We start from the raw sequence: 26,325 nt of genomic DNA, 5'->3' as shown, positions 1-26,325 counted from the left end.
TGGACACGTGGGCAGAAGCTAAAAAGAGGGTTGGGATTAGTGTGTGTGTGTGTTTTTTTTTTCAGTTAGAGAAATTGTGACTTTACAAAACAATCAAGCATGAAATACAGGATCCCTGTATGCCACCCACACCAACACTTGCACTGATGTGGAACATTTATTTATTACTTACTATTAATGGTAGCACCTTTTTTTTTTCACAATTGTAGTTTTTTTTAACAGTAATTACCTTTGCTATAATTGATGAATGATTATTAAAATATTTCTATCTATCGTCCATTATTTACATTTGTGTATTTTTCCCTATATACCACTCTGCTATTGCCATCTTGCATTAGTATCATACATTTGTTCTAACCCCTGAAAGAACATTCTTATACTTGTACTGTTGACTATAGTACAAAATCTACACAGGGCTCACTGTGCTGCACAGTCCTGTGCTTTAACTTTTAACTTTTATTCTAGTGACAAACACATGCTGAAGTTTCCTCTTTTAACCACATTCACCTATGTGGTGCAGTGCTATTGAGTGCCTTCGCAATAAAGTGCCACCATCGCCACCATTCATTTCTAAACCTTTTACCATCAGCCTATGTAGAAATTCTGTATAAGGTAACATCAGCTCCCCATTAGTTCGGAACAGAGTTAGGATTAATGTTAGGTTTGAGGTTTGGATTCAGTTTAAAGGGAAATGTTTAGTTGTATAAGATTAGCTAGTAGCAAAATAATAAAAATATATGTCTTTTACGTGACTACTCTCACTGGGACCTCACAAGGCAAACAGCATCAGCGGTTATTCTTATTCCCCTCCTAGATGAGGAAACAGAGGTTCAGAGAGAATGGTTGACTTGCCCAAGATCCCACACTTGGTAAGTGGCCAAGCTGGTAGTTGGATACAGATTTAGGGTTGAGCACAATGCTTGGAGTCAGACTGGCTTCAAATATCCCTGCTAATCCAGTTTTGTGATCTTAGGCAAGTCCTTTCATTTCACTGAGCTTCAATTCTCCTGTCAGCAAAATGGGAAGTATAGTACTAACTCTTAGATCTAGTAGAACACTTAAGCAAGACACTGTATATAAAGCCCCATCACACAATACCAGCTGTCTTCCTTCCCCAGCCCTGCCGTGACAAATACACACACTGGCCGGCTGAACACCAGGAATTGATTGGCTTGTAGTCTGAAGTGCAACAACAAAGGATCAGCTGGCTGGACTAGAGTCTGTAGCATTATGATGGTGGTGGTGTAACCAGACAAAGCTGGTGGATTCTTTCGCCCGATGCACTCAAATGACCAATTCCTGAGACACTGGGGTTTCAAAGAGAGAAAAAGCTTATTGTTAGGTGTGAAGCAGGAGATCAGATGGCGTATCGGTCCAAGAATCTGTCTCCCCAAACTGCAGTACTTTCTGATAGTTTTGTTGTATCAAAAGATGGGCAGGTTTTAGGCTAACAAGTACAATGGCTCTAGATGATGTAATTAGAGGTGATCTAATTATTTAGCATGTGCAGATGGGTTACATGCTTAGGCACAACGTACGTAAGAAAACAGCGGCCTTAATATGATGATGGACATGATTTTTGGTATTATAATGAGGTGTAGGTCATTCAAGGTTGAAGTCTAAGCTACTGCACATATCAGTAGCTTATATGTAGTAGTAGGCCCATTTTGGTTAGAGCCAGCTTCAGTTAGCAACATGAATTTAACGTGGGGTGGGTTAGTTCTGGGCTGACCCAAGACCCTTCATTAATAAATACTAGGGGATGCCTTTAGGGATCACAAGATTCTAAAGTCAAAAAACCGGATAAATGGTTACAAGTAAAAGGTTAGTCACAAGGTTTTTACAATCACAAGGGCACAAGATAAAGTCTATATTTCATTATCAGAGAGCAAGGCAGCTAGATTATAGTTCAAATATTTCAGGTATTTCCCTGCCTACCCCAATATACGAGAAAACAAAAAGAAATTATCTACATGATTCAACAGTCATAATCATCCCTTAAATCTTCATTTTTCAGTTACAGTGGCAGCAGCAATCCTTAGGGTTCATTAGTTTGTAGAAGCATCCCTGGCTCTGTCACATGGTAATTTCTCCTCTTCTCTGGCTTCTGCTAACTGACCGCGTCCAAATTTCCTTACTTATGAGGATAACAGTCATACTGGATTACGGCCCATCCTGATTCAATTTGGCCTCATGCAAACAGGATCTTCAAGAGTCCTGTTTACAAATGAGGATGCACAGGACCAGAGCTTAGGACTTGAACATGTCTTCTTTTTTTCTTATTGCTATATTTTAAATGTTTAATTATAAAAAAGACTCATCATTAAAAATCTAAACTGCATAGAATGTAGAAAATGAAAAGTAAAACTTCTCCAAGGAAGTCATTCTTTCCCCTGAAGAAATCCGTTTTCATACATCTCTCCATAAATTTTGTAGGCATATATAAACCCATATTCATTTACATTCTTCAGAAGCTTCCTTTTTCAGTTAATTTATGTTAACATATTTGAACATATCTTTGTGGGGACATGATTCAATCTTCAACACAAGCTCATTAGCAAACCTCAGTATATGTTAGTAGTTACTGAGTTATTGCATTCTAGGTGGGATTTCTCTTCCATTAGAATTCTCTCTTGGTTTAGAGCTCCCTTAGAAACTTGAATTTGGAGAAGTGTTTGTGCTAGGAACAAGGAACTAATCTAGTGCCAATGGGCTACAGTGACAATTTGGGTTGGGATTTTTATTAGCAGATAATCCTCAGTTCTCTCAAGCAGAACCTAAATGTACCTTTCCAGTCTGAACGGCCAGCCTAAACTACACTAATGGGCCACAATTTAATTCTTCTCCAAAAAAAAAAACAAGAAAAGCCCAGAGTGGCAGAGAGATAAGTGGCAGATAGAGGAAGGCAAGAGAAGAACTTGGGAAGAGGCAGTCCTAGCATCTCCTGTTGCAGGCAAGTGCAGTGGGGGAAAGTTTGCCCCAGGCCCACCATAGCAAGGCAGGGGCGGGCCTCTGCCCCCCTCCGGGCCTGTCGTCACCATCAAAAAACCAAGGAAGCTGGCTGAGTCACCAATTTCCTGCAACTTCTGCATTCTGTGTTTCTGCCTCATTGAGAAGGCTTGGCTCATGCAGCAGATAAGGTGAAAGGGACACACAAGCCAGACCTTCAACAAGCTGAACATTCCCAGTGAGTCTTGGTTCCCTTTAACTTAGCAGCTGTGCTTTACAGCAAGCCTTACACGTTAAGGGTCCCGAACTTCTCTCAGTCAGGGTCCTGTCTCCAAACAGATGCCCCCTTCACACTGGGTCAGCGAGAGGATTTCAGTAAAGGGACAATTTACAAAGGCGAGGGCAGGGCTTAGGGAACCAACAGGGATTGGGGCTGTACCCCAAGGCTTGAAACATCAGAACTGTTCCCACCCTGAGCAGAAAAGTGGTGACCGGAACCAAGAGAGAGACTGTATGGGGAAGGTGGTCTTTGAGAAGGACAACCCTGCAGGAAAGGAGCTGGAGGAATACACACCTGGGCCTCTCTCCTCTTGCCCTCTATCTCCTGCCAGGGCTCCCACTGGCCACACACAACAGGAAGCCAGAGGACAGGAAGCCAGTGAGTGAAGTCCATACAAGCAGTCTCCCAGGCCAGAGCTGGGTGATAAAGCCTGGCAAGGAAACCTGAGGGGCAAATGGAGGGGCAGATCCAAAGTGAATCAACACCCCATTATGCACTTAACACAGCCAGGGCCACTGAGAAGTGTCCACACTTGGATAACCCCATTCCAGAGGAGAACCTAGGGGGTTGTTGGAAAGAGTAGCACTCATTTTTTGGTGAGAACACTGGCCAGTAATTTGGATGTCTTGCTCATGCACTGATGCATTCATTCATTCAGTTGCTCAGCTCTTAACTCCAGAAAGTGGCTCAGGGTCCAGCCAGTGCCAGAAGGCCAGGCAGCCAGCACCAGCCACCCTGAGTTTCAACTTCTGGGGTACCATCCACCCATTGTGACTGTGCAGGCTACTCTCTCTAGGGCTTTGTCTGGAAAATGCAGTTAGTCACTTCTCCTGCCAGAGCTAACCTGTGACTCCAAAGAGAACATTTCTGAAAAGCGTATGGCACAGAGCCTGGCAGGCAGTAAATGCTCCACGTTTGGGGAGCACTGGTCCTGTTAACAAGCAGCCCCCTCCCCACCAACTTCTCACGTATACGCACAATCCAATTACCCTATTTTATGCTTTCATTAAACTTTATTGTACATGCATTTGTGGCAGTTTTTCTCTCCTTGTCTCCCCATCTCAGTCTATAAATCCAGAAGGACAGGGTGCGGCCTCATGCTCCTCCTGAGTTCCCAGGGCTTGGAGCTAGGCTTACAACTGCCGACATTTATACAGGCCGGGTACTACAGATGGCTTTGCCTGCATTTAATCCTGAGAACACCCTGGCTGGTAGGCAGTAATACGCGATCCCTTGCATAGATGAAGAAGCTGCTCCCAGAGAGGTTAAGAAACTTGCCCAAGGTCACAAAGTCGGTAGGAGTCAGAGTCGGGATTTGAACCCAAGTAATAAGGCTGTCAAATCCTGCGTTGGACTGTGGCTCACTGAGCCAATCAATCAATGAGCGGACGACGGGTGAAAAGCCGTCCCCGCCCCCGGGCGCCGTGGCTCTGCGCCGGGACAAAGGCCCGGCGAGGCCGGACATGGGCCGGCGAGGTCTGCGCGCTTGGCCAGGGTGGGCCCTTTAAGGAGGGTGGACCAGCGGCGCGGAGGGCGGGCCGGGGGGCGGGCGGCGGCGGCGGCGGCGGCGGGGCCGGGCCGGAGGGCGCGCGGAGCGAAGGGCGGCGGCAGCGGCGGCTCCTCCTCGGTTCAGCTTCGACTCGCGCCCGGTGTCCGGCCGCCGGCGCGCGCCCCGCGCTCCCTGCACCCCGCGCCCCCAGCACCCGCGCTCGGCCCCGCGGCGGGCGGGAGCAGCGGCCATGCCGCCGCGGCGCAGCATCGTGGAGGTGAAGGTGCTGGACGTGCAGAAGCGGCGGGTGCCCAACAAGCATTATGTGAGTGCGCCGCGGCCCCCACGCCCCCTCGACCCCGCGCGCCGCCGGGGCCGCTCGTGGGTCCCCCGACTCTGAAAACTTCTGCCTCCTCGGCTCCCTCCGCCCTGGCGTGGCTCGGCCCGGGTCTCTCCCAGCTCCTCCCCCTCTCCCCCTCCCCCTCCTCTCTTTTGCTCAGTTCCCCTCCTCATCCCTTCCTCCCTCCTCCCCCCCACCCTCGTCTCTCTGCCGCTCCTCTTCCTCTTTCCATCACCCCCTGGTCCCCCCATCCCCGTTCCTGCCCGTCTGAGGGATCTGGCTGGCTCCAGCCAGTGCAGGGGATAGGGACACCTAGAGGGGGAGAGAGAATGCGCCTGTGCTGGGGCCGTCCGTCCTGGCCCTGCTCGCTGCCCAGAGGCGCTCACACCCGCGGGGCCCCGGCCACAGGTAGCCCCTCCAGGGAGCTCAGCGTTTGCCTCCTCCCTTTTGGAGGAGCCAGGCCGAAGCGGTGGAGGAAATCTCTAAGAATGTATTATTTGAGTGCTTGCATCTTTAGAAGGTTAAAAAACAATCCGTGCCCCCACTCTCCAGTAGTGTCTGTTTAGAAATGTACCCAAGTTTCCTCCCTGTGAAATGGGAATCTTATTAAGAGCTGGAAAGGACTGGAGAAAATGGGCCAGTGGGGTGATCTTACAGATGGGGAGGCTGAGGCTCAAAAAGGTTGCTGGTACTAGAACAGAGTTGCATTCCCTGCCTCTGGAATGTATGCCTGCAGGGTGACCTGTGCATGGCACGTGGCTTCCATTGCAGGGTAAGGGCTATGTCCATGGGTTCAGGTGGCCCTGGAACAACCTAGGAGGTTCTGGGTGGAGGGAAGGTGGGAATGTGGGGTGATGTACCCAGCTGAGGCCTCCAGAGAGGCCTCTGTAGAGAAGGAAGGGGGCTGTGGTGTCCCCGGTGGTGAGAAGTGGGCAGTGGTGGAGCCTAGCTACGGAGAAGTTAACCAGGAAGGGAAAAAGAGTAAGAGGGAGGGAGGGAAAAAATTCTAACAAAGAAGGGCAGAACAATGAATAGAAAAGGGCGTTGGCTGGCTAAATTCAGCTCCTTGGCCTCCCTGGCAATAGCGTTTTGGATCTGTTTTTTTTTTTTTAAGAGTCTCATTGTTATAAAGCAGATCTTCATGCCTGTCATGAATACCTGTAAAATTCAGAAAAGAGATAGATGGACTCCACTCCATGCTCTACCAGAAAGGGTGTGCCGTACAAGACTCTATTGTTATTGGCTGAGCAGCCAGTTATTCAGCCCTTAGAGGCGGTGGGAAGCTATTTCCTGGACCTGTGGCATCTTTAAATAGAGTGAAGTTTCCCAGAGCCAAACTAAATTGTCTCCTCGCCCCTTTTTCTTTTTCTTCTCTCTTTTTTTTTCTCTCTCTCTCTCTTTTGGTTAACTGTTTCAAATGCTGCCAACTCTTGGTTTCTTTTCTTGTTTGAGCCTGTTGAATATATAACTGAGTTGCCACTCTGGTATGAAGACAGTTTTCACCAATATGGTAACAGGAGGAAGTCTGGAATTCACCACGTTGCCTCTCACCATTTATTTGAGCTGGAATAACCAGAGTAGATAGAGCCACCAAGGATTGAGCTTTGTCATCCATTCATTTTCCTGTCCTTGGCACATGCATACTCGGCAGAGGTCCTGAAACCCATTTAACAGATGGGGAAACTAAGGCTCAGAAAAGTGAGGTCCTGAGCCCGAGGTTACAGCCAGAGGCAGAGCAGGCATCTAAGTCCAGGTCTGTTGATCCCAAAACATGGTGATCCTTTTTCCAGATGACTGTGCTTTCTAAAGTCCACACGCCCTTATTTCCCTAAGCAAAGTCCCCTTAAAACTCAGGAAATCTACTATCATCTGTGATCCTCCTGACACTTCCTTCTCTCCTTAATTAGATCCCTCCTTGCCATATTTTTTGGAAGGCTCTGCACTGCTGCTATGAGGATCAGCTTTCCAAGCTTTCAGCTTTCTAAGCCTTTTTTCTGGGACCCCTTTGAGACAAGTCTCTCAGTATTAAAACAAGGACTTTGAGTCAGATAAACCGGGGTTCCAATCTTGGCCTCACAACTTGCTGGCTCTGTGGCCTCTCTGAACCTCAGTTTCTTCATCTGGAAAATGGGGATGATGGTAACTACTTCTTAGGGGGAGAAACAATGTATCTGGCAGGTTTGGAGTTCGGGGACCATTAGCTCTCTTCTCCCTAGTGTCCATGTCATTCTTACTGGGAACATGCCAGAGTTGCATGGGCAGGGATTTCATCAAGAATTTGTTTTTCTGCATGTAGTTTTAGTCACTGCTATGATTCAAGGGCACCATCTCCTTTCAAGTCAGCCTTATGGTTAGTCAGTTGAGGAAAGACGAGGGGTTGAACTCAAGCCTGAGCCAACCACAAGAACAGAACAAATTTGGTCCCATGCAGTAGTGTCTGAATCCAAGAGAAACAGGCTGCCAGTTCCTGCGCTGGCATTGCTAACCCCCCACCCCCCCCAACCCCCTGCTGCGGTGGCCTGAGCCTGGACTTTGACCCCTATTTGTTATCTCCCTTTTTAAACATGGCCAGCCACCCTGGAGTGATAGTATGAGCAGGGGAGGTAGATAGTCCTGGGCTCTGCCACTTCCTGCTGTGTGACCTCAGGCTGGTCACTTTACCTCTCTGAACTCCAGTGTCTTTAATCAGCAAATTGTGAATACAGCTACTTCCGTCTAAAGCAGGTTTCTCCTCCTCAGCACAGGTGACGTTTTGAGCCCGATTATTCTTATTTGGGGGTAAGAGGGGTGAAGGGGTGGGTGGACTGTCCTGTGCATTGTAGGATGTGGGACAGCATCCCTGGCCTCTGCCCACTAGATGCCAGGAGCATCTCCCACCCAGTTGTGACAACCAAAAATGTCTCAGACATTCTCTAGGATTGCTTCCCTCTCCCAACCACTAAACTAAGATATGCAGATCGGTTATGGAGAGTCCCAGGCACCATGCCCCCCTAACTGCCCACCAGCCCTCTCTCCCCATTTGCAGCTTTCTTAGCCACCACCTGTTCACCACTCATTTTTCCTCGGAGGGATTGTAGAAGTGCTGTAGAAGTCATTGAGGATTGGGGCGGGCCACGGTGGCTCAGCAGGCAGAATTCTCATCCGTCATCCCATAGACCTGGGTTCGATTCCCAGTGCCTGCCCATGTGCAAAAAAAATTCATTGAGGATCAGCTGCTGGAGCTCAGGGCTCAGCTGCCTGTTCCACCTGCTGCAGCATCCTCTGCATCCCCAGCCCCAGGGCCCTCATTCACCTGTGGGCAGAGGCATGGTCAGTGGGCCCAGGGCATGTCACAGGCGTGGTATGCAGGGGCAGACGCGCCCGGGGCCTCCCAAATCCCAAGAGTTAGGAAGGAAGTGTTGTTGATGATAATATCAGTGATATTATTTTTGTTTGGAGAGGGCTGGAGCTGCCACCCTCTGTTTCAGGCAGGGAGGTGAAGACTTTTGGGTCTGCCACCTTCCCTGCCCAAGAGCCAGGGGGGTTCTGAATGAATGGAAAGGGGGCTTCCAAGTGTGGCATCCTGGGGACACTTTCCCCAGCTGGGTTATCTTCTGACTTCAGGAGAGGAGGAAGTGTTTATTGTTGATTTGGGGGGTTGGTTTGGATCACCCCACTTCCTGTACTGGGATAGGATCCACAGGAGCATTTGACTCTGAAGATGTTGGCTTGCTCGGTTTTTTCTTTAAATACTAAAAAAGGAACAAGATGGTTCCTTTTATAATAGCAGTAATTATAATTATAATAATGGATAAAGTTTGATAAGTCGCCTTAAGGCCGGGTTCTGAATTAAGCTTTCTGTGTATTTAATCCACAGACCAGCCCTTCAAAAGAAGTCAGTTTTTATTACACCAATACAATATTTCAACTTTACTGATACAGAGAGAGACAATACAATAAATACCCATCTGTCTCCAGCCAGCTCTGTCAGATCTTTACATTTGCCATATTTGTTTCAATTCTTTTTCATTTTTATTTTTTAAGGAATGAAGCATTCCAAATGCAAAGCCCCTATGGACCCTCCCCAACACATCTCCCAACAGTATCCTGTATTTGTGTTTACCGTGTGCTTTTTACAAATAGAGTAATAGATGTGGATTTTTTTTTCTTTAAGAGCTTCATTGAGGTGTAATACACTTACCAAAAAATTCACTGGTTGTAAGTGTACACACTTCAATGAAGTTTAATGTGTAACCATCACCACAATCCAGTTTTATAGCATTTCCATCACCCAAAAGATTCCTTGTACCCATTTGCAATCACTTCCCTCTCCCACCCCCAGCTTCAGGCACCTTTTAATATATTTACCTTTGTGACACTTCCCGAAGTCTTGTATTATCTTGACTCTTCTGAAACTATATAAAAAACATTAAGGTTTTTGAGATTTTGGTTAATATGTGTAGTTCCAATTCATTTTAACTGCTGTTAGCATTCCATTTATAAGCATATGCCTAGTTATCCAGGCTCCTACTGGGGAGTTGAGGACGTTTCCAGCAGTTGACTGTCTTATAGATGCTCTTTGTACATAAACCCAGAGGGGAAGTGGCTGGGAAAAGCTGTGCATTTGCAGCTTTGCATTCAAATCCCAGCAACAGTGCCTGTTCTGTCCTTGCTAACAATGTATTGTCAGACTTTTTCGTTTCTGCCAATCTGGTGGGTGCAAAATAGTATCTCATGGTGATGTTTGTTTGCATACCCTGCTTGCTAGTAGGGTTGAACATTTTTTCATACCCTTATTGGCCATTGAGTTTCCTTTTCTGTGAAATACCTCATTTTTACCCTTTGCCCCTTTTTCTATTGAGTTGTTTGCCTTCTAGTGATGTGTAGAATGCACTCAGGATACTAATCCTTATGGTGGTCGCATTAGTGTTCCCCTGTTACCAGTAAGGAGACCCGGAGGCTCAGGGAGGTGGAGGGATGTGCCTGAGGTCGCACAGCAAGGACTAAGCAGCATGGGGATTAAGCCAGGAGATGCCTGTGGGTCAAGCAATCTCAGGTTGGCCACTTCGGCTTCTGGGCTCAGTTGCCATCCTGGTCCAATCTCTCATCTCACCTGGATTCATTCATTCTGCAAGTGCAAGCCGCTGCCAGCTCTTGTTCTTTCTTCTTGCTCCCAGAAAACTCTGGGCTGAGTGTGCCCTGCCAACATTGAGACTCTCCTCCTGCACGTGCCAGGTTCTAGGAACCCAGAACTCACTGTTCTTAGCTGAATTTCACAGGGTAGATCCCACCATGAATATGGGCTCTGGGCATTCCCATTTCAGTTGTGGAGGGCATATCCGGCCGGCCGGCTCAGTGGTCTAGAACAATCCGTGTGGGCCTGCTGCCCAGATCAGCTTCATTCTGTTTCTCAGCCGCCAGTGGTTTCCGCCCCTCATCCTTGGCACTCCTTTCCTGGAATCGGGCATAGCAGGGTGGCACACTTGAATGTTAAAGGCAGGCATATCTTGGTTGAAGTTGTGCCTGGCCTTGCACAACTCATTTAACCCACCCCCAAGCCTTAATTTCTACATCTGCAGAATGAGTGCAGTGTCTTCCTGATAAGATTCTCAGGTCGATTCTTACACCCCATCCGTACTCCATCCCTGCTGCTTTAAGTAGCACATTTCTTATCGACCACGGTTAATTTCATAATGGAAAGACCTGATTTTGGATTCTCTTCAACCATTTCTGAGCTGGGTGACCTTGGAGAAATGCTGCCTGGGGAATCTGTAAAGTGGGGTAATAATTGTACTTACATACAAGTTAGGGGGCGCTTGTGAAAGTTAATTGCCTGTGTCACACAGTCCTGAGCCCGATACCTACCTTTTAAATAGTTGTCATCAAAAATCATCACCACCACCGTACGAGCCTTGGTGCATCTTGCCTTGTCTCTTTCTGGCCCCGAGGCCCCCTGGGAGTTTTCATTCAGGAGGCCTCTGGGGAGGGCTTGCCCTACTTGGGCACCCTACTGAAACTGAAGTGAGGCAAGCCCTGTGCTTTCTTATCCTGCACCGCCTCCATGTCCCACAGAGTGGCCTCAGAGTGAGGAATCTATAGTGGCCTAGAGGGTACCTCGGCCAGGTCGTTTTAAATGGTCATTGCTTCCTTCTGGTTAAGAAACAGTGTGTGCCCATCCCAGAGGCGAGCTATGCTGCATGAGAGGCATGCGGGGTGCCCTGCCAGGGAACTTGTCACTCATGCCCCACTGTCCTCATTCCCCTGCCCCATGGGCCCAGGGAGGACTCTCACCGAGCCCCACCTTGCCAGGTGGGTCATCTCCCATGGGTGATTTCCCATCCAGCCTCACTCACAGTCTGAACTCCTGTAATCACCTCATGGTCAGAGTGGGTGGAGCTGTGATAGCTTAAAATTATTTAAATGATGCTTTAGTTCAGACTCCTGAATCTGTATCATTCAGAGAGAGTATGCCAAACTGCCTGGGTTCACAGCCCTGCTCTGTTGCTTACCAACGAGTAACTTGCCTTCCCCATGCCTCAGTTTCCTCATCTATAAAAGTGGGATCGTAATCGTTCTAATTTCACAGGGCTACTGGGAGGATTAAGTGGGCTTTGTATAGAATAAGGGCTCCGTAACTGGTAGCTGTTTTAACAGTGTACAGACACAGTAGTGTTTATGCTAGTAAAAAGATGCTAGCCACTTAAATACCCATCAATAGAGAACAAGATAAATAAAACATACGAAATTCATATGCCAGAATACCATCACGATGGTAAAAATCTATTTCGTTTTTTGTCATGGGACTATTCAACGATTAAGAGCTGGTTGCAAAACAACATGCTCAGGCTGATTTCCCCATGTGATTAAAAACGAAGGATGAAAATAAATGTCTAGGTAAGCAGAGAAATTAAAATGATTATATGTGCCCCCCCCTTTTTTACTTGCCTGTGCTTTTTTCTGTCTTCCAAATGTTCTGTAGTGAACACATATTCCTTTTTTTAGTAAAATAAAGAACAGCGAATGCTCATTTTAAAAAAGAAAAAGAAGCAGCAGTGCCAAGCTGTGGTGGCTCCAGCAAGGTTCCCACATCCTGCCGCTGGTCCAGTCCCAAAGTGCTGGGATTCTCTGGGCTCAGCCGGGCTGTGGTGTCCTCCTTGGGGAGCCTGCCTCCTGAGGTAGGTGCTGGCCTTGGAGAAGGTCGCCTCATGTCTGCTGCAGAGGGAGGTTGCTCTCAATGTGACTTTCCCCAGCCCATGAGCTGAAGAGGTGGAAATGCCTGGGCTGCTGCTTTTCTAGTTAAAATGCTCTGTGCTTTTTTGATGGGGCCAGGCTTTCATAACTCTTGCAGTTGGGCAGGGTTGGAAAGAATTGGAGGCCTGAGTTCCACAGATCAGGTGCCATTGGTACCCCCAAACTCGTGGGGTCCCCAGAAAAGGGATCTGGGTTAGAGGTACACTCATCCACACCCCACTCCCCTGCACATTTCATGCGTCCACTTGGCTGCATGCGAGTTAGCTAAGCAGGGCCGTTGTTGCACTACCAAAAAAGGAGCATGAGAAGGGCCACACTGCTTGGTTGTATTCTTCTGTGACACTCATATCCTGATTGCAAACTGGACAGACTTTTTTCCTCGGTGAAGGAGCTGTGGTAGGGGGAATGGTTCTGCTATGCATGACTCAATCTTCCCCTTTCCCTTGGAGATGAGGGCAACTGTGTGTCACCACAGCTGCAGGAAAGGGAGTCATAAGCACCCACCCTTGGCCAAAGAACAAGATGATGGATGGTTGGGGACATGGGTTCTGCAGTCTGAGAGGCTGGCATCTAACCCTCCTTCTGTCATTTACTCGCTGTTGGCCCTGGGCCTTCTCTGGAAAAGGGGGTGGTTTCGCTAAGGAGATCAGAAGAGCTTTTGTGCAGCATGCTTGAAGAGGGCCATGCAGTGAGGGTTGTTCTGGAGTTTCCTGGCCTGGGTAATGCCCAGAAATGAGGCTCTGGGGTGCCTTTCCTGGAGCCCTTTTGTGGACATGGCCCTGTCGGTAGGGCCAGCCGGGCTGTGGGTGCAGCTGCCATTCTCTGTCCCCCAGTGTGACTCAAGGACCAACTAACGTGATAGACCCAGCAGGTCCGGTGTCCCCAGTAGGGGGTTGGGAGAGAGTGGCTCAGCCCTCTGGGACCTGCCTCTGCCCATAGCCCACAGCCCCTAGCTTTGCCACAAGCAGTCATTTCTCCTCGTTCTCCAGACTGCACACCTTTCAACCCCCTTCTTTACAACCCAGACACAAGCCTGTGAGCAGGTGAACGTTCACAATAAGCCCAGGACTAGTTGGCGTCTGTTGTGTGTGTGTGTGTGGGGGGGGGGTTCCCCCCTCCTTGTACAGCCCTGTCTCAGGCTGACCCAGGGCTTGGGTTGCCAGGTTTAGCAAATAAAAATACAGGCTGCCCAGTTAAGTTTGAACTTCAGATAAATGTGTAATATTTGGGACATACTTATACCAAAAATAATTTTGTTATTTTTCCAAAATTCAGATTTTACTGGACAGCCTGTATTTTATCTGGCAGCCCTGCCAGAATGATGACTTTTTAAAAAAAAAAAAGAAAAAAAAGAGACATTCTCATTTTGTAATGTCAACAATGTTTCTTGAGAATTTACTGAACAAATATAAGCCCTTCCAGGTGCCAGGTACTTTGTTTCTTTGTTTACCGATTTGCACTAAAATACTCAACAGGATTCTGTTTTTTATACTAAAGTCCATGTACTCTTTATTGCAGAATAACATGCTCATTGATGATTACGTTGTTGAACAGCAGTAAATAAAAGTGCCTTAAATTATCCTGCCTCATCATGTGGAAATTCCAATACTTTTTTAAGTTTTCATTTTGAAATAATTTCAAGCTTAAAGACAACTGCAAAAATAATACAAAACCCAAACAGAGAATTCTACCTTACCCCCCCACCCAGATACCCAGATCCACCAACTTTTAACATTTTTCCATGTTTGTCAAATCATTTTATCTGTCTTTCTGTATGCTTATCTCTTTCTAAACATCTGAGAGTAGACTATATGCATCATCAGTTCCCCATTGCTTTTCATTTAAGCACAGGGACAATATATAGATAAGTGAGCCAAGGAGTCAGACCTCAGGGAGGTGAGTGCTGGGAAGGACAGGCAGGTAAGCGGGTGATTTCAGGGTTCATTTGGAACCTGGGGAAGGAGCAGAGGTTCATGCCCTTGGGTTCAGAGGGGCTCGGGCTTACCTTGGGGAAGGTGGCATCGCACAGGTGACCCGTGGCTGAGCACGAAGGACAGATGGAGTATTGCCAAGCGAAGGGTAAAGGAATTTCAGGCAGAGAGGTAGAAACCATGGCACATGGCTTGTTTGACAAAAGCAGGGGTGATTTGGAGATGCAGCTGGTGGGCAGTTGAGGGTCAGTAGGACCTGGGGGCTCCTGACAGGACCGGGACCACAGAAGGATAGAGAAAGCTCAGCCCCCACCCCTCAGGAAAGCCAAGGCCCCAGTCCACGTGGGCTGGGGAGCTGGGGCTCAAGATCAGAGGGATTCCAAGATGGAAGTGGTCGGGAAGAACCAATACTCAAGGACACTCCCCATGCCTGATGGGTGGGTAAGAAGGCCTTTCCCCAGAGGAGGGAAGGAGCAGGCTTCCAGCCCTGGGCTGCGGGCAGAACACAGACAAGCACAAAGAGGCTGGAGGGAGAGAGCCACTGTCCACAGTGAAGGGCTGTGTGTGCACAACAGAGATGAAGTTGAGGGTGGGGAAGCAATCTTCGAGGAGAGCTGAAATTTGGGAAGGATTAAATGACTCCAGACTTACTTTGTTCTCAAGGCTCAATAATAATAGTGATAATAATTATTATTTAAAAGCTGTTGTTTATCTGAGGGCCTATTATGTGCTCAAAACTTTGCATGCTCTATGATTAGTCAGGATCCTGAGGTCTCAAGTGACAGAAACAACTCTGGCTAAACTAAACCGATTGTACTGGAAAGATAGAGCTGAAAGAATGAAGGGGAAAGCTCAGCACCCCGATCTTGGAAAGGACCTGGGTAGCCGGAGACATCCAGAGCATGGAACTGTCAGGGGCATCAGGGCATCACCAGAGACAGCTGTCATTCAACCCATTTTTGGTCCTTGTGGCCATTCAAGTGGCCTGTTCCAGGGAGAGAGACTCTCATTGGCCCAGCCAGATCACTTGTCCAGCCCATGGCCAGGCAAGGACAGGATATCATGATTGACAATCCATGGAAACTGCAAGGGGTGGGGCAGGGTAGTCAGTGAAGGAGATGCTGGAAGAAGAGGCATGGGATCTGGACAGGGAGAAACAATGAAATGCCTACTCTGTGGGGACGGTTATTAGCCCATCTCACAAATGTGGAAACTGAGGCTCCGAAAGGTGAGGTAATTTGCCCAGCTGGGATCACCCTTGACTTTACTATCTCTTATTGACTATAAATAAGGGTGCAGTCCACTTGGCCCCCAGACTTGAAGGAAAAACTTGCCTTAATGCACATATGGGTGTTACCTTCTGTTCTGCTTAATTAAGCAGAATTTCCACCGACCCCCACCCAGGGACACTGGCAGAGAAAATTCGAAAATCTCACCATGGCATCATCATTTCCTCCTCCTCCAGCCAAGGTGTGGATCAGCAGCTTTGTGGCTTGGGGCCACCCTTGGCTTCTGGTCAGTTTCACAGATGTGGGTTTATCCTCTGCCCCAGGCCGGGCCTGGCTCAGAGCCGGAAAGTGGCTGAGATGACCAGGCACAGCCTTTGTCCTCGCAGAGGTCACCATCTGTTTGGTGGAGATCACCATAGGATAAGAGCTGGGACAGAGACGGGCGGTGCTAGGAAGACAGGCCAAGGGTTTGAGGCCTGGGATGTCCATTCCCTGCTGGGACAGAGAGGGGCACTATGAACTGGGGACCAAACGGGCTGGGCGCTGTGGGACCAGGAAGGCCAAATACAGGAGGGTTCTTAACGTGTGTAAAATTCAGAGGGTCCTTGAACTTGGAAGGGGAAAATTACACCTTTATTTTCACTAACCTCTAAATGAAATTAGGATTACTTTCCAGTGTGTAAATGAAGGCAGCACCCCTCAGTGATATCAGTACTACCTGTGACATCACCAGGATTTTCACATCACTTTACATTTATTGCACGTATCCCAAGATATTATTTGTATTTATTACTACTTCATAATTGTGGTATTAAACCCAATTCTAGATTCCATTGTTTACTGAGTTAATATGTACGTGCATCACCGTGTCACAATTTTTGTTTTTAGTGCTAGTTGTACTTCAGTAGAATTAGTTGCATTTAGAATCCTCTGTGCTTTCTTTTATTTATTTTAAATTATTCTGAGGCAGGGTCCATAGGTTTTCATCAGATTTCTATGTCTCCAAATAAGATTAAAGCCCTCTGATGGAAGTTTCAGAGTTTGGGCTTGGAAGTCATAGGTTTGCCCTGGCAGTGCCACTTCCTAGCTGTGTGACCTTGAGCAAGAGATAAAAACTCTCTGTGCCTCAGTTTCCTCATCTGTAAACTAAGGATAAGGGTAGTTCCTATTGTGAATTATTTTATGTAAAGGCTTTTAGAGCAGTGCCTGGCACCTGAAAATCTGAATAAGCTGTTACGTATTATTATTATCCTTGGCATCACCATCCTTTTTTACCATACCATCATTTCCTGACCATGGTCTGCATTTTTTACAAGCAATCCAGAAAGATCCAACACAGGCAGTCTGTAATGAGCACATGCTGAGGCTCATCCGCTAAATGAACCAGACCAGAATGCACTCCTGTAAGAGTTAAAGCCCTTTTCCCCAAAGATTCACATATTTGGGTATTCAACACAGTGGCAATTTAGAAAATGTTGGAAACAGCCTAAATATTTATCCCTGGCAGCATGATTAAATAAATGTTATGTAGTCCTACAATGGACTGTTAAGGACCCATTAAAAATGGTGTGTTCAAAGAATTTGTCTGAAATGGGGAAATGCTTAGGGTATAATTAAGCAAAAAAGACAAGCATATATGCAGAGTGATCTTAATTTTGAAAAATATTTCTAGGTATAGAAAAACGTCCTGGGAAGAAATGTTCCCATACGTTATCTCTGGTGGTAGAAACGTGGACAGTTTTTAACCTCGGGCTCTGTGGTCAGACTGCTTATTACCAGCTGGGGTGAAAGGTCACTGAGCCTCCCCTGACCCTTTGTTTTCATCCACTGCAGACTGAGAGTTGTAATTGCTCCAGCATCGTAGGATCATCACTGCTCAAGCATATGAAGCACATTCTAGACCCTCCATCATTGTTAGGGATGACATTATATTTTATATTGTAGTATATTGTTCTGTGTGATGCACGTTTTTCTCTAGAGGGGAAAGGACAGTCCGGGAAGGCTTCTGGAGGGAGGGAAAAGGAGGGTGCTGTGTCTCCCTTTCTCCTTTCCTTCCTCTCTTGTAGACTTGTGAATGAACCATGAGAAACTGGCGGAAAATTCTAGGACTCGATTTGGGGGCATTGAGAGGGAGTAGCCTCTGCCATAATAGGAGCCTGGTGGGGGGGGTGCTGCAGGGATGGCCGAGGGTACCCACAGAACCTCATCATCAGGAACCATCTGTACTTTCATTTGGGAAAAGAGGCTCCTTGGCTTTACAAAGTTTGAAACCCACATGTGCAGCCCCCCTCCTTTATCCAGTGCATGGAGTCCCCATTCCCTTATGACACTGTCCCCCACACACCCACAAGTAGCTGCCTTAAGGTCTGAGAGCTCCCTCCCTCCACAATCTCTTGTAGCTCTTCTCCATGCACTAAGCTCAGTGGGTTGGGAGAATGAGGCTGGAGCTGGTTGGAGGGGTTTTGAAGCTGGTCCTAGGCCAGCTTAGTTGTCCTCTTTCTGGGCAACCCTGGCTGTCACCCCACCAGGCACCCGGGTTTGATGCTCAGGCTCCCAGGGGACCAACCCCATCGTTGGGCTCCAGTTGTTTGTTTGCTTTTCATTCTCTCTTGGGAAGCCCTCAGTTCCTCCTAGTCCAGGGCGTGACCCCCTATTTCGTGTTCAGGGCTTGGCCCAGAATTGGTGCCCAGCCTATTGCTAGTTCCTAGAACGAAGCTGTAATTGCCTGGCCCTTCTCATTCCCAAGGTCCCATGATACTAGGGAAACAACTGCTGGCATTTTGGGGAGCTGAAACAAGATCAGACTCCACGTGATGATCCCCCCCGCTGGCCCCAGCTGAGCCGTGTGTCGTAGTGGTGAAGGCACAAGCTCTCAAGGCAGCCAGACCTGGGTGCAAATCCTGGTTTTGCCACTTTCTAGCTGGGTGGTTTGGGGTGGGTTCCTTGACTTCTCAGAACCTCAGTACCTTCATCTCTAAATGGGGGCTCACCACAGTGCCTGACACATAGTAAACACTCGAGTGAAAGGTAATTATATTCTTAGTCTAGCCTGATGGGCACAGATGTATCCTCTAACCCCCTAGGCTGCTGTTAGGTTAATATGAAGTGGTCAGTATTTGACCTTTTTGATCTATAGATGCTATGCCATCTAATCCTTATTGCCACCCCCATTAGGTAGGCACCACTATCACCCCCATTTTACAGATGGAGAAACAAGGCTGAGACAGGACTTGCCCAGACCACGCAGCTGGGAAGTCACTGGGCCAGGGTGTGAACCCAGGTGGTATGAGGGGCTGGGCCGGATCAGAATTTCAGTTTTTCACGAGCACCCCAAGTGTATTGAGCAGCCAGGTTTGAGAACCTCTCTCTGGGCCTACAAGTGTGATCGGGCCATTATAGAGCACCCATTACTTGCTAGCACAGAGCTGCACATGTGTGGCCGCAGTCACTCCTCTCAACAGACAGTTGCCCGAGGTCACCTGGCTGCTAAGTTGGGGAGACAGAATTTAAACTCAGCCCTGCCAGTCTCAGGAGCCAGGAGAAACTAATGCAGTTGCTTATGGTCCACATTACTCATTTGTCATCTATCTCATCCTATTGGTTAGGAGTCAGGCAGACTTGGGTTCAAGTTCCAGCACCCTCCCTAACCAGCTGTGTAATTTGGGGGAAGCGACCCAATCTCTCTGAACTCAGTTTTCTTTGCTGTGAAATGGTTTGGATAATGTACTCCATTCCACGGGGTTTCCATGAGAGTAGAGTGCTAGGGATTTAGCAAGTATTTTTTAGGTGTTGGTTCTCATCTGTAGAACTCCTACTCATCCCTCAAGATCCAGAGCAGTTGTTTCCTTATCTGGATAGGCCTCCCCAGGCTCCACCAGCAGAATTAGCCCACATCCCTTCTACGTAGCCCTGGCAGTTATAGAGGGCTTAAGGGGTTTTAGTTTCCTGGAGCTGCTATGACAAATGACCACAAACTGAGTAGCTTCGAACAATTGAAGTTTTTCTCTCACAGTTCCAGAGACCAGAAGTCTGAAATCAAGGTGTCAGTAAGGTTGGTTCTTTCTGGAGGCTCTGTGGGAGAGTCCATTCCCTGCCTCTCTGCTAACTTATGGTGGCTGTGGCAACCCTGGGCAGACTTTAGCTTTTAGTTTCCTGTCTCCAAACCTGCCTTCGTTTTTACATGGCCTTCTTTCCTGAGTCTTCTCCTTCTCCTTCTCTTATAAGGACCCTTGTCATTGGGATTTAGGGCCCATCTGAGTAACCAGGATGACCTCATCTCAAGGTCCTTAGCTGAATTACATCCAAAAGGACCCTGTTCCAAATAAGGACACAGTCATAGGGTCTGGGTATTGGACATGGGCATATCTTTTGGCGAACCGCCATTTAACCCAGCACAGGCCACCTGAAGGAAGAGAAGAAAAGCACCTCAGGTAGCTGTGAGGCAATTCTAGTATCTTCTCTGTTCAGCACCTACTGCAGAGCTGAACCCTTTAGGTGTGAACTGAGACCCATCAGCCCACACAGCCCAGGCTTTTCCTACACCATGTCACACTGCCTGGTACAGATCCTGGCTCTTTCACATGCCAGCTGTGTGACTTTGGGTAAGACAGTGACCCTTTCTCAGTCTCCCAATCCAGTGGCATCGCATAAATGAAGTACCTAGCACAGCACCCAGTAAGTACAATAAATAAGGCTCATTTTTAATTCTTACTCATTACTTGGAGAATATATTGAGTTTCTATTTTGCCAGCATTGTTGCATGCTCCTTGAGGACAGGTCTCAGCCAAAAGAGAGTTTTTATCCCTTCTTCCTGTATGCCTCCCACATAGTAGGTGCTGCTGGTGGCTGCTCAAGTCTCCCCAGGCAGCCTTATCAACACAAGAAAAGACCCCCGGGCCTGGACCCCTTCAACCCAGCTCTGTTTCCCTCGGCGGGCTCCTCTTGGGCCGGCTGTCTTGGCGAGCTCATCAAACCCTACGTGCCTGCCCTGGAGGCTTTCCTAGAAAGCTGGCCTTCAGGTTGGTTTCGGCGGAGCCTGGGCTCCAGCTGCCGGCACCTCTGCTTGCCATTGGAACGTTCCCCATGCCGCCTTGGGCCAGATGTGTGTGAGAAGTGGGACGTGAGTTGGCAGCCAGTGGCCCGGGCTGGAGCCGTACAACCTGGACTGGTGAGCGTTTTCCACCAGTTAGCTTCTCAGTCTGGAAGCTCGCCTGGGCTGGCCTGGAGGGGCCTCTTGCTACCCACCCCTCTGGAACAGACTTTGTCATTTAGAGGGGCTCAGAGGGTAGGCAGCACTGTGTGTGTGTGTGTGTGTGTGTGTGTTTGTGTGTGTGTGTGTGTGTTTGTGTGTGTGTGTGTGTGTGTGTGTGTGTGTGTGTATACACACGTGCACGAGCCAGGAGTCAAACCTGGGGCTCCCACATCTGGCCTGCCTCTTAGCTGCAATGGGACTGCTTCTCCATGGAGTTCAAATGGCCCCTCTGACATTATTTGCTTCTCTGCTGCCCATTCAGAGAAGCCCTGGTGTGAGATGTGGACTTCTCCCCAGGATCGGGCTCCCCAGTGTAGCCCTCCTCTGTAACAAAGCCGGTTCTGTTTCTGGTCCCTTTGGCACTTTGGCTATTCATTCAGCCATTTCAAGAGCATTGTTATTCTCCAGATGCAGAGTGTCTCGAATGAGGTCACCTTGATTTTTGACTGTGTGGCCCTGTGTTGTTTTTTTGTCTGTCTTCTTGCCTGTCTGCCTGCTTGTCTTCCACCAGACATTTCCTGAGATCCCAGACTTTGGGGGTGGGGCAGGGGGGCTGCGATGAACAAGACAAACCTGGTCCCTGCCCCTTGAGGGCTCCCAAGGAGACGGGGGAGTGACAGTTACACAGACAGACTGGAACACCAAGAGGTGCTTGAGAGCCCCTAGCATCTGTGGGAACATGGATAGTGGGGGCCAGACCTGGGTTGGGGGTATATCCAGGAAAGCTTCCTGGAGGAGGTGACCTGTAAACTGACATCTGAAACATGAAGAGGAGTGAAGTGGACAAAAGGAAAGTGTTCCAGCCAGAGGAAATGGCATGCCCAGGAGCTGGACAGCAGGCCAAAGTGGGAAGCAGGGGAGAGATCGCAGAGACCCCATAATCTCCTTAACATACAAGTCCCAAAGCTCTAGGAGAGCTGGGGCTCCTATATTCCTCATTCACGGCCATGTCCCCAACCCTTGAACAAAGCCTGGTATACAGTAAATACAAAAAAATGCTTGAAGCAAGGGAGAGACCATCTGTCTCTCATCTCCACCCCCCCTTCCCAGCCCAGCCCACCTCTGTACAGGCATAATCAGAGGCTTTCGGCTCCATCGTCCACCCGGGCAAGTATTGTGACCCATCTGGACAAGGAACAGCCACAAAATGACCCGAAACTCAGAGCATCTATCTGACACTAAGCACCACAAGCACTTGTTCTTGGGCCCCATTCCAAGCCTTTGCTTAATTGAAAAGATCAGGGGAAAAAAAAAATTGGCAGACAGCCACTTCCAGTGTTTTGCTGGCTGAGGTGCCTGAGCTTGGTGCTTCCTGACTTGGGGAGAGGAAAGCACTGGTGTGGGGCCAGGAGAGTCGAGGCCTGGCCTCAGGGAGGCTGGAAGAAGGAGGCGAGACTGCAAAGGTTGATGGGGCTGCAGTCGAATATTGCCTAGTCCACCTCCCAGGTAAATGACTCTAGTCATGTCACTTGACCTCTCTGTGCCCCAGTTTCCTTATCTCTTACAAAAAAGCCACCACCACCCTCTTAGCCAGGATGGTGTGAGGACTGGACACAGTGTACCTAAAGCAGGCACATTCCCCGAAATGGTAGCCAATTTTATTGTTGCCCCCCACCCTCATTACCAGGGAGTGTTGCCTGGGGCTTGCCTGGCTCTGACACCCCATGCTTCCCTCCTGGGTCTAAAGGGCATTATGGCACCAGGCACCCTTACTCCAGAAGTCGGTTTCATTTACCTTCTTTAAAAAAGATAAATACATGCCCTTCAGCAGTTCCAGTGGCAGTGCCGTGCTGGGATATTGGAAAACCAAACTGTAGCGTGTTGCACTTCCAAAAAGAGGCTGGGAGCACTGACCTACATAGGCTAGATGTTGGACAGATGGCTGGGGAGAGTCAGATCGGAACCAAAAGGAACTCGTGGTCTCTGTGAGGAGCAGTGGAATCCTGTTTCCCATTAATTAAACCCACAGAGCTAGTCTAACAGAGTTTCGTCCCTTCTCGCTCTCTTCCTCTCCTTCCCTCTTATGTCTCTTTCTCCTCCCTCCCCACTTCCCTCTGACCCACGCTGCTCCACCTTGGGCTGTGTTGCCAGGGCAGCATGTTACTGAAGAGGTGGATCTGGAGCCCAGCCAGTCATTGCCAAAGCTGTTCCTGGGATCTGCCAAACTGGAAACCCAAGCAACGTGGGAGCTTCTTGGGGGGAGATCCACACCCACCTTTTAGAGTTGGTTTCTTCAACTGGGGTCCGTGGATTCCTGGGCTCCCTCGGACATATTCTCAGAGGGTCTTCTCTGCTGGGAGGTTCAACGTTGATGGGTTTATCTTGAAACTAACCCTCCTGCCTGATTTCAGACTACTGTGCTTTGGAGTTGAAGGTTGCTTTGGCTGCGGAGCTGGATAGCTTTAGTTACTAGGAGCTAATGGCTTGGTGCAGAAACTGGCTTCTGCGCATGCTGGATGAAAGACGAGGCTTCTCCCTCCATCTAGAAGGGGCTATGTCATTTCTTTAGGTATGAGAAACACCATTGTGGAACATAGCTTCTGTACCCTCAGTGCTGCCTGAGAGAAGCCCGCGTTCTGGTTCCAGCTCTTCCTGCTCATGTGTGGCCTTGGGCAAGTCCCTTTCCCTTTCTGGCCTCCTATCCCCAACTATGAAGAAAGGGATGGACTAGAGCAGAGTTCTCAGATATTTTAAGGTCTTAAAATCCTTTGTTGAATGCCTGAAGCAGGCAAAGGACTCTGGCAAACCAGAGCCCAGGCCCTGTCTAAAAGCTGCATGGATTTTTGCCTGGTGGGAACATGGACCCATAATGTCTGGCAATTTAGCCTGTAGGTTGCTGCTGGGTTACACCCTCTGCCATATATAGAACAGCTAAAAGTGGCACTACTATAGTGGAAACTGGGATGGAGAGCCCAGAGGCCCACCCACTTGGCCTCCCCAGCATCCTGGAGCGTCTTGGAAGCCAGTTTCACCGCTGGTCTAAGGCATTTCTAAGAACTCTCCAGATTTAAAGTTCTCTGGGCAAGTCATTGTGAAGGAGGCACAGAGGGTTATGAGGGAACTCACAAGGAAATGTGGGCACTGTCATGGAAGTGACAAGAGTCTACAGCTGACAGTGGAACCCTAAGTAAGTTGCTGTACCTCTTAGCCCCTCCGCTTCCCATTTGTAAAATGATCTAGGTCAGGGGTGCAAATATATGTGGCTTGCAGCCTGTTGATGCCACCCGTGCCTGTGTAGACATTACTAATGGATCACAGACCTCTGTCTTGCTGATGCTCCTTTTTCAACCACCCCCGCAGGGAATCAGCCCCAGGCTCCTCTGGCCTAGCTTATCCTTCCCCACTGGGGCTTTCTCTTAGGTATTTTCTTTAGTCTCCCAGGTCATGCCAGGCCACCCAACAGTACTGAAGAGATGGGAAAGGTCTTCTAAGTTGAGAAATGTTGTAGGCCAGTTGATCTCTAAAGAATAACTCCAACTACAGTGAGAGTAGCAAGGAATTCCACTGTCCTCAAACCTTCTCCAAGTGACACCACCACAATCTTTGCCACATCCATGTACCACTTCTACTATATATTAATCCAATCTTGTTCTTCAGATTTACTCACTTTGCTCCCTAACTTACTTTTGAAGGGAAACAAGCTACCATAAGTGGAAAACAATATCACTTGCTAGAAATAGAAGGAAACTAAACACAAAGGAAAAAGAAAATAAATGTACTAAATTCCCCCTGGGTAGTGTGGCCTCCACTGAGATCTTCTGTCCATTCCTTAAAAAGGGAGAGGAGCAAGTGGTGGAGGGGTGCCACCTTCCTGAGGCAGTCAACACATACAGAAAAGAACTGCAAAGAAACTGACTTTCTCACTACTGGATTCCTATTGTTCAATACTGAGTCCCCTAAGTCAACTAAAGCCAGTTTGTGCACCCTAGTCTCCTACATACCTTGGGAAACACTGATCTAAGGCTAAGACTATCCCTTTGAAAGGCCTTGGACCAGACCTCCCCCCACCTACTCCCCCCTGAAAATCAAACTTCTGGCCACTGCAACCTGGGACCAGAACGTAACTTTGTCAGCAGCAGCTCCACCCATTCTAATTAATATCAGCCCGGAATTTCAGCTTGCCTGGTTCTTTGCCAAGCCTAGAAAACCCACTAAGTAGGTTTGCAAAGCAAAGTCAGATTAGAGGACATTCTTCCATGCCTCAGATATGTTATTAATAGGGTAAAAACACCTTCTCATGTTTTAGAGTACACGTGATGAAAGTATATGAGATCACAGCACTCCCGAGGTGGGGCGACAGCTGTTTCACATCATCCTGCCCTGGGGACAGCATATTGATGGAGTTCTGGGGCTTTTCCAAGAGCTGCTCTCAACAGGGATAGAACTGGGCCAGTGGGTCGGCCAAGAGAAGGCATTGCAGTTAAACCAGCACTGCCAGGGGTCTGCAGAGGTATCTAGGTCCGTTTCCGGGCCAACTATCTAGCCTTGCCCTGTCACAGCACCTGGTGTTTCTCAAGAGCCTGTAAGTTTCATTCTGGCTTAAATCTTTATTCACAGATGAACTGACCCTTTGTTTCTTGTCACTTGGAAATGGGGCCTCAATTCCTGCAAGTGAAAGCACTGGGAGCCTCCATCCCGTTGGGCCGGGATTGCACGTGCCAAGGGAGGGGAGGGGTGGGAGTTGGGCAACACCCAACTTCAGGGAAAACAGTACATGTTTTAAAGTCCCAGCCATAAGCAGTTTTTACAATAGCCTGTGAAGGGGAAAGGGCGTGCATCCTTATCCCTATTTTTTCAAAGAACATAAAGAGTCAAAGAGGGAAAGGATTTATCCCAACTCACATGAGTTTGGAACGAAGGTCACATCTCCCAATTTGTAACTGTTTCCTTCCTGTGAGATTCAGATTCTGGGACATCCTGGGTCTGAGCTAAGGTAGCAGAGCAGATGCCGGCCTGGGCTTTAAACCCTGGACCACCTTAGGGCCAAGAAAGTGCTCCATCGACAGGTATTAAAACAACAACAACAACAAACATTGTAGAAAATCTGGGCATTTCAAGAAAGCATAAAGAACAGAATGAAAACATCCTATCATAGTCTCCAACCTGGAGCAAACCACTGCAGACACACACACACACACATATAATATACATTTGTATATATATATATTTTGAGTTTAGGATTACGTTGTTTTAGCCTTTTATCTTTTCCTAAGACAGCCTGAACTTTCCTAATATATATATATATATATTAGAATTCTTTTGATCGCACAAAAACCATCTTCACACCAAAAATGGTATTAACTGCAAGGACCCTGGTGTGTGTCATAGAAACCACAGGCCCTAGGGCTCTGGAAGCAGGCACTAGAGTGCTGGCAGCCGAGCAGGGCTCTCCCGGCATCTCTTCTCCCTGCACCTCTCCTTCATCTCTCCCCCTTTGCAGACCACACGTCTATTACAACGTGTGGAAAAGGGCGCCCATTTCACCCTTCCCTGGCCCCAGTGGAGCTGCGGGTCTCAGATCTAGTTCCGGGTTCCTGAGATACAGGGTCAGATTGGCCTGGCTTGTGTCAGGTGACTGGCCGTGGGCCAATCAGCAGAAATCATGGACAGGTAGGGCAGGCGGTAC

The 26,325-nt window shown here is 48.3% G+C and overlaps 1 protein-coding gene across 2 annotated transcripts in view; it reads left to right on the top strand.

The window, feature by feature from the left end:
- Positions 1 to 4,952: 4,952 nt before the first annotated feature.
- SH3PXD2B (SH3 and PX domains 2B) overlaps positions 4,953 to 26,325 on the top strand; it is a 105,164-nt gene continuing 83,791 nt past the window's right edge. For both annotated transcript variants that reach the window (XM_077137654.1, XM_077137653.1), the window contains exon 1: positions 4,953 to 5,043. In XM_077137654.1, coding sequence (XP_076993769.1) covers positions 4,969 to 5,043 — 75 coding nt within the window. In that variant the 5' untranslated portion in view covers positions 4,953 to 4,968. The remainder of the gene's footprint in view (positions 5,044 to 26,325) is intronic.

This window comes from Tamandua tetradactyla, chromosome 20, assembly GCF_023851605.1.
Source record: "Tamandua tetradactyla isolate mTamTet1 chromosome 20, mTamTet1.pri, whole genome shotgun sequence".
NCBI lineage: Eukaryota > Metazoa > Chordata > Mammalia > Pilosa > Myrmecophagidae > Tamandua > Tamandua tetradactyla.
The sequence above is the reverse complement of the archived record's forward strand: the minus strand, read 5'-3'. Positions and strand labels throughout refer to the sequence as shown.